The 7,974-nt window shown below is 55.2% G+C and overlaps 1 protein-coding gene across 10 annotated transcripts in view; it reads left to right on the top strand.

Annotated features, from left to right (window-relative positions):
* RHOC (ras homolog family member C) overlaps nt 1-7,683 on the top strand; it is a 14,343-nt gene extending 6,660 nt beyond the window's left edge. The window contains exons 1-6 of one of the 10 annotated variants that reach the window (XM_012000743.1): nt 1,416-1,729; nt 3,646-3,714; nt 5,005-5,167; nt 5,691-5,811; nt 6,116-6,246; nt 7,089-7,683. In XM_012000743.1, the coding sequence (XP_011856133.1) occupies nt 5,012-5,167; nt 5,691-5,811; nt 6,116-6,246; nt 7,089-7,262 (582 nt within the window). In that variant the 5' untranslated portion in view covers nt 1,416-1,729; nt 3,646-3,714; nt 5,005-5,011 and the 3' untranslated portion in view covers nt 7,263-7,683. The other 9 variants (XM_012000745.1, XM_012000748.1, XM_012000749.1 and 6 more) reach the window with 9 other exon arrangements.
* Nucleotides 7,684-7,974: the final 291 nt, after the last annotated feature.

Below are 7,974 nucleotides of genomic sequence, written 5' to 3'. Positions count from 1 at the left end.
AAAAAAAAAAAAAAAAAAAAAAAGAAAAAATTAAAATTTTTTAATTAAAAAAATCTACACATCACCTTATCTTGAAAACTTCACCTGCTGTTCAGGACTGGGTATCCCACAGCCACACAGGCCCACACTACAGCAATGACCTCCTGTATTATAACTGTCTACATTAGGAGTCAGTAGGGAGTAGCAATTAAGAACAGGGGCTTTAGAGTTCAGTTGTTTGGGTTCTAGTGTCAGACCCAGCACTAGCTTTGTAACCTCTCTGAACCTCAATTTGCTTCTCAGTAAAATGAAGATAGCTACCTCATGAGATTCTTGTAGTTAATGTATGTGGACCCAGGTCCATGTAATATGGATTCAATAAATGTTAGCCATCTTGAAATTGTCTGCATTCCTCATTTAGACTCTTAAGTTGTTTGAAGGCAGAAATGGATCTTCCAAACATAGCTCTCAGTTCACCCTCAAGAAATGTTTACTGAGCCAGTTAAGAGGCCTGGGGCCAAACTGCTGCGGACCTCAGTTTTCACATTTGTCAAATGTCTGGATTGCACTTCAGATAAAGTCTGTATGACTCCTAACATTCATTCATTCATCAAATATTTGTTGGCAACCTATTACGTGCCACTCACTGTGCTAGACAATGGGGGAAGGGACAGGCTGGAGGAGCCTGGGAAGTAGCAGGGCCAGACCACCAGTTTGGAGCCAGACAGGCCCGGCAGTTTGGAGCCAGACAGGCCCGGCTGTGTGAATTCTTGCTGTCACAAGTCAAAAACATTTGTGTAAGCCACTTGATTTCTCTGAGCCTCAGCTTCCCTATGGGCAAAAGGGGATGGGTATATTTTCCCCAAAGATCTGTGATGAATATTGAAAGGGTTAAGCTGTGTCGTGTCCCAAGCACAAGCCAATGAAATGTTGGTGGACGTCCTCATTCTACTCCCACCTCCTCAGCTTCCTTACAGGAAAAGGAGATACGCGTGTAGGTAAGTATCCTATACACCAAGTCAGAACTAGAAGTGGGAACAGAATTCCCAGCTGGGATCCGGAAGCATTTCTAGGAGCACCCTTTGAGGAGTAGGTAGGAATTGGACTCCTGGAAATTCCAGGCCCAGGGAGGAAAGCGAATTGTGAGGAGGAACGCTGGTCTGGGTCTGAACGGCTCTGAGAGGTCTTCAAGTTTGGGGGATGACGTTGGGCTGTACGATCCTAGGAACAAGAGAGTGGACATCTCCCCCAGCCAACACACCCACGCCGGGCCCTGGGACGTGCCAGGGTTGCCCTTTCCCAGTCCCGCCTCCGGAGAGGTCCCAGGTGCAGCAAGAGCGGGTGGCTGCTTGGCCACAGGAGGGCAGCAGCGGCCCTTCCTGACCCCACCCCGAGCACTCTTAACTTTCCCGACGCCGGTCCTCCCCTAGGGGCTGGAAGGTTGGGCAGAGTGAGTTCACCCAGGTAGTGCTGGCCCCGCTCGCCCGGCTCCTCCGCAGTCCCGGAGTAACCCCGTGGCCCTCCCCTACCTGGCGGAGTGGACGCCCCCGGCCCTAGGCCTGCGGACCAGGGAAGCGGCGGCCGACCTGCGCGGGGCCGGGGCGGGCCGAGCCAAGGGCCGCCCCCAGCCGACCCTCCCCCTGCCGGGCCCGCCCTCCCCGCCGCGGAGCTGGAGGAGGGCGGGGCGGGGCCCTGGGGTCAGTCTGAGCCTCAGGCACCGGCCGCGCAGCTGGAGGCGGCGGAACCGAAGGTACCCTGGGCCGGGGCTGCGGGCAGCGGGGCGTCTTGGGAACTCGTCTCTGGGAGAGCACTTTGCCTTCCTCTCTGGGCTGGAGATCGAGGCCCGTGCAGGGAGGGGGCTTCGGCCTGGGCTTGGACCCCGTTCCCTCCCTGCGGAGTCGGCATCCGGGCTGGGCGGGGGTCGGCCGCGTCGGCACCTCCCGGGGCTGCACCGAGGGGGCCCGGACTTGCTGGCAGGAGCTCTCGCCTCCTGAGGTCCGAGTCGGAGCCCCTTCCCCTCTCCTTCCAGCTTCCTGGAACTTGCCCCGCCGGGTGAGGGGCGAGGGAGCCTCAACTCAGACGCTCCAGCCCCCAGGGCGGGCGGCCGCAGGGGACCTAGAGTGGGATGGTGTGGGAATTCCTCCAGGCCAGGAGGGAGGCATGGCGGGAATAGGGGCGGGATGTGACCATTGGGACCTGCCACTGTTCGACAGGGTCTGGACGCCGCCCTAGACGGTTCCTGGAGCCCGCTTGTGTTGAGGATAAGGGAGATGGGGAAGGATCCAACTCTGTGGGGGGTGTGTGTGTGTGTGTGTGTGTGTGTACAGACAGAAAATGAGAATGAGAAGTGTGTGTGTGTGTGTGTACAGACAGAAAATGAGAATGAGAAGTGTGTGTGTGTGTGTGTACAGACAGAAAATGAGAATGAAAATCCTTCTCCTCCTTCATACTGGAACTAACAAAGAGTATCCTGGGGTTTGGGGCTGGGATCCCGAGGCCGAGTCCCACCCTCACTCTGGTTTTCAAGTTGGGAATGAGGTATCTCCTGGTATCTCCAGAACGGATTCCTTCCCTAGGTGTAGGGTGGGTCAGCAAAGTCAACCGGCCGCTCTGGATCATCTGGGAATTCAAGAGAGCGGTTGGAGAGAGATCTGGTGTATCCACACTGTCTTGTCTTGGGGAAGGCCCCAGAAGTTCCAGGCTCCATTCCAGGACCTATGTGGGGCTCAGTTGCCCCTCTTAAGGGGTCAGTGGGACAGTCCCTCTGGGGCTGCCTCCCATAGAGAGTTATCCCTGCCATCTTGGCCTTGGGCCTAGTGTCCTGGCCTGGCCTGGGCTGCCTGCTGTTCGGGCCCAACCGTAGCCTGGAGGGAAGGTCTTCTAATTGAGCTGGAGGCTCCAGGTCTCTTAACGCATGCCTCAACCCCGGGCTTCTGTCCTCTGCCTCCTACCACTCTGGTGCCATCTGAATTACCCTGCTGGGGGGACAGCAGTGACATACTCATGCCTAAGTGACTGGCTTTCACCCTAGTAGTGATTGCCCTCCATCAACACTGCCCATCCCAGGTTGGGGCTACCCCAGCCCATCTTTACAAAACAGGGCAAGGTGAACTAATGGAGTGGGTGGAGAAGTTGGAAGAAATCCTAGCGTCAGTCACCTGGATAGAATTCCCGAGAAACCCTCTTTTTGGAGGATGGTTTCCATTTCTGGAGGCTATCTGCCAGCAGGGTGAATGCCTTCTTGCTTGTCTTCTGGGGAATCAGAGAGAGTCCGTTTTGTGGTGGGAAGAGTGTGGCTGTGTACTTTGAACTCCTGTAAATTCTCTGACTCATGTCCACAAAACCGACAGTTTTGTGAATGTGTGTGGAGGCAAGGGAAGGGCCACCTAGGATCTGCTGTTGAAGGGAACAGGCCTGGGGCTGGAGGATTCGTTTCCTAAAGGGCAGTGTGAGGTGGTGGTGGGGTGTGGGGAGTAGAGGCCTTCAGTCAGCCCAGTTTGACAGGATGTGGGACTGAGAGAAAAAGCTAGGTTTGAAGCCGAGATCAGGTTACCGTCGCTTTCTTAACTGCTCCCTGCCTGGTTGGTGCTGGGACTGGCCCTCATTTGTCTCTTCTTTTGGGACTCCTCCCAACCCAGACTCTAGCCCCCTCCCCCTTCCCAACAGCCTTGACTTCATCTCAGCTCCAGAGCCCGCCCTCTCTTCCTGCAGCCTGGGAACTTCAGCCGGCTGGAGGTCGGTTCCCCTCCCCAGGGAAGGAGGAAGTGAGGGAAGCTGCGAAGGTGTGATGAACTGTGCAGATGCTCGCCGTGTGTGCTGGGGGTGGGGGACACTTGGAAGCCCGGGAAGCTGACTCCTTGCCCTGAGTCACAGGGAGGGGTGGGCAGGGCCTGTGGGTGAGCTGGACCGAGGGAGGAAGGGACTGTTCCAGAGTGGGTGGAGGTGATTCCCTGGTGGATTCTTCGCAGTCACTGTGCTGTGGTGGATGTGTGGCTCCCTACAGTGTGGTCATTGTCCCCTGCCAGGGGCTGAGTAACCCAGTGTTGCTGGCAGGCCCAGGAGGAAGGGGGGAGGAAGGCAGCCTGCCCAAACTCGAGCTGTGGGCACTGCTGGGACTGAGCCTCCTTTGTATGACTTGGGGCTTTGGGGACCGGGTGGGGTGGACCAGGGAAGCTGGCTGGCTGCTGCCCCTATCCTCTGGGTTTCCCTGCTTCTGCTCTCCTTCCTACCGCTGAGGTGACATGTTGAAGAGGCACGGCTTTGAGTCACACAGTCCTGCTATGGATGCTATCCCTGCCGCTTATAAGCCACAGCTCTGAATCTGTCTTAACCTCACTGAGCCTTAGTTTCCTAGTTTGTCAAAATGGAGAGTACACCATCTACCTCCCAGGCATCTGGGGACCAAAGGAGATAATTCCTGCCAAAATGCCCGACAGAGTGCCTGGCACCTAGGGACTCTGTAACTATTCTTCCTTTACCCACCTACCACCTGGTAGCTGGTTCTGCTACTCTGGTCCTAGAGAGGGACTCCTCATTTGTGACTGGACAGGTATGACTTGTGCTGAGGGACAATCTGTTCTAGATTGGACCTTAGAGATTATTAAACTGTGAATGCATCAAAATCCTGGTAACCAATGAAGTCTGACTTGAAACCCTGATGTGTGAAGTAGATAGAAGCTTGCTCCCTGGACGTCCCGCATCCCTGAGCAGCTCTTGAGCTACCTGGAGTCCCCAAGTTGGCAAGTGGATTAGATTGAAACACATGTTTTCCAGCTCCCAAGTGGGGTCATCATCCACCTCCCACCACTGTATTCTAACCCATCGAGGGAGACCTGTCCCTGACCCAGAGATTAGGAATTTCGAGCTCTGTTGTTGCACAATTGGTGTTTGGCCAGAAGATGCCTGAGCAAGCCCCCTGTCCCTTTGCTAGAGGCCTCGGTTTCCAGGAAGGTTTGAGGGCCCTAGAGAAGTGTTTTTGGACTTTAATGGCTTTTCCTCAAATCCTCAATACCTCTTTCCTGGCAGCCCCACCATGGCTGCAATCCGAAAGAAGCTGGTGATCGTTGGGGATGGTGCCTGTGGGAAGACCTGCCTCCTCATCGTCTTCAGCAAGGATCAGTTTCCGGAGGTCTACGTCCCTACTGTCTTTGAGAACTATATTGCGGATATTGAGGTGGACGGCAAGCAGGTGAAGGCAGAGATGCCCTTCCCACCTGACCCCGATCCCCGCCCCCAGTCACTGAATGACCTAGTATGTCCTTCCCCACTCCTACCCCTGTCCTTGTGTCATTCTCCCTGCTGGAACCAGTAGAAGTTAGGAAGTATATCTGCAGTCTTAAAAAACCTGGATATACTTTCTGGTTCTTCCACAGACTGGCTCTGTAACCTGGGCCGAGTCCCTTTGCCTCTGGGTTTAAGCTCCCCCACCTGCAAAATGGGGATGATGGTAAGACCTCCCTCAAAGGGTTGTCGTGAGAATTAACCAAAATAATGGTGCTCACAGTGGCAACTCAAGGGTCAAACACGTGTCTTAGCTTTCTTTAACAAACTGACCTAATTTATGTTGTGAGACAGTGATTAATACAATGCCTGGCACATAGCAGGTACTCAATAAAGAAGTTCAGTGAGCCCAAAGAACAGTGGTTTCAGAGGACCTTTGGGTGGCAGGGTTGGGGCCCTCAGGCCAGCTACTCACTGGCCTTGTGTGTCAGGTGGAGCTGGCTCTGTGGGACACAGCAGGGCAGGAAGACTATGATCGACTGCGGCCTCTCTCCTACCCGGACACTGACGTCATCCTCATGTGCTTCTCCATCGACAGCCCCGACAGCCTGGGTGAGGAGATTGGAGGGAGGGGACTGAGAACCCCTCGGAATCAGCCAGAGGTGTCGTGCCTTGGCCTGTCTTCAGTCATCTTCAGAGATGGGGGGGGATGCAGGGGAGCACTCAGGCCCTGCTGGTCTCCTTTACTGTGGTAACTGGCCCTCTGAAGGCATACTGCTCTTGAGGTTTTGAGCTGTGAAAGGGACCATCATGCTGAATGGCTTCTAAGATTCTGCTGTGGGAAGATGAGGGCCCCCCAGGGGAGCTTTCTAGCTTAAGTGGAGGCACTGACACCTGTTGGGGCATGTCTGCACAGAAAACATTCCTGAGAAGTGGACCCCAGAGGTGAAGCACTTCTGCCCCAACGTGCCCATCATCCTGGTGGGGAATAAGAAGGACCTGAGGCAAGATGAGCACACCAGGAGAGAGCTGGCCAAGATGAAGCAGGTGGGTGCGGCTGCCAGGCTGGAGCCCCTGGGGAAGAAGGCACCCTCTGAGGGGTTGCAGACGGGCAAAGGGAGCTTCCTTCCAGCTACTGCCATGTGTTAGGGGAGATGGTAATATCTCCTGGTGAGGGAGGACCCGTAGGGTTGTGTCTGATGAGGCATCAGAGAATGAAGTGACTTGTCCAAAGTCACTTGGCATTTTTATTTCTTCCAGTTAATTGTCCATTCTGTTTAGAATTGGGACTATTAAGATGATTAAGAAAATCTGCCCTCGGGGAGACAGCTTTTGTTCGGGTACCCAGGCTGTGCCATCACAGTGCCCCTGGGGGAGGTGTAGGGTGATGTGGATGTGGGAACGAGGGCAGGCATTGTGTAAATGGCTGGAAGAAGGGATGAGAGTGCTGGCTTATTCAGGGACCTAAGTGGCTCTCTAGCCAAAGCACTAGAGTTTATTAGAGAAAGCTGTCAGGGTAAGAAATGCAGATAATTAAGGCAAAGTTTCAAAGTGGGGAGATGTTAGGTCTGTGTGTTAGAAAAATAATTCTGACTGGAAGAGTGAGGATGGAGGCAGAGCAGTCAGGAGGTGGGAGGCGCTCATTCAGGCAAGAGAACTGGGGGCTGTGTGTGGGAGGAGGTGGGGCTGAATGGGAATGGAGGGAGGGACCGGAGGGATTTTTGGATCCCTGGCCCAGAAGCTGCCCAGGGTAGCTGGGGCCTGGGCGCTTTTTTTGGGTCAGGACTGGAGGAGGAGGCATTTGTTCCAGCTGCTACACTTATGGGTGAGGCAGGAGAGGTTCATGTAGTCACCAGCTTCCTTTGACCCCTCATCTTCTGTCTTCTCAGGAGCCCGTTCGGTCTGAGGAAGGCCGGGACATGGCGAACCGGATCAGCGCCTTTGGCTACCTTGAGTGCTCAGCCAAGACCAAGGAGGGAGTGCGGGAGGTGTTTGAGATGGCCACTCGGGCTGGCCTCCAGGTCCGCAAGAACAAGCGCCGGAGGGGCTGTCCCATTATCTGAGATCCCCAAGGCCTTTCCAAACATGCCCCCTCCCTTCAACAGGGGTACAGAAATTATCCCCCTACAACCCCAGCCTCCTTAGGGCTCCATGCTGAAGGCTCCCCTTTTCCGTTCCCTCCTGCCCAGGACTGCATTGAGGTTTCCTAGCCCTGAGGTGGTGGGGTGGTGCAGGCCCTCCCTCCCAGTGCTCTGGGAACCAGGCCTATGCCCTGCCCTTCCTCAGGGCCCCTGGGGCTCTTGCCCCTTTGACCTTTCCCAAAGGATGGTCACACACCAGCACTTTATACACTTCTGGCTCACAGGAAAGTATCTGCAGTAGGGGACCCAGAGTCCCAGGCCCCTGGAGTTGTTTTTGGCAGGGGCCTTGTCTCTCACTGCATTTGGTCAGGGGGGCATGAATAAAGGCTACAGGCTCCAACGTGTGTGGCAGCTTCTGGTCTTTCCCTCTGGGTGCTTAGTGTCCCATCTCTTTTCATGTCCAAGTTGCTTGCCAGCCTGGCCCCCTGTCTACAAGGCAGGCCAGCGGCCGGCAGGGTGGAGTCTTAGAGCAAAGGATGAGGTCATGTCTGGCTCTGGGCCAAGGAGGCGGGTGAAGGGAGTGGTCTGTAGCAGGGGGCTAAACTTAGAAACCTGTGGGTGGCTTCCCTGCCACCTCCCACTGGGTTTCCTCTCCAGCTGGGAGGGGGTGTGTCCCAGAGCTGGGCTGAAAGTC

Source organism: Mandrillus leucophaeus, unplaced genomic scaffold (assembly GCF_000951045.1).
Source record: "Mandrillus leucophaeus isolate KB7577 unplaced genomic scaffold, Mleu.le_1.0 Scaffold64, whole genome shotgun sequence".
NCBI lineage: Eukaryota > Metazoa > Chordata > Mammalia > Primates > Cercopithecidae > Mandrillus > Mandrillus leucophaeus.
The sequence above is the reverse complement of the archived record's forward strand: the minus strand, read 5'-3'. Positions and strand labels throughout refer to the sequence as shown.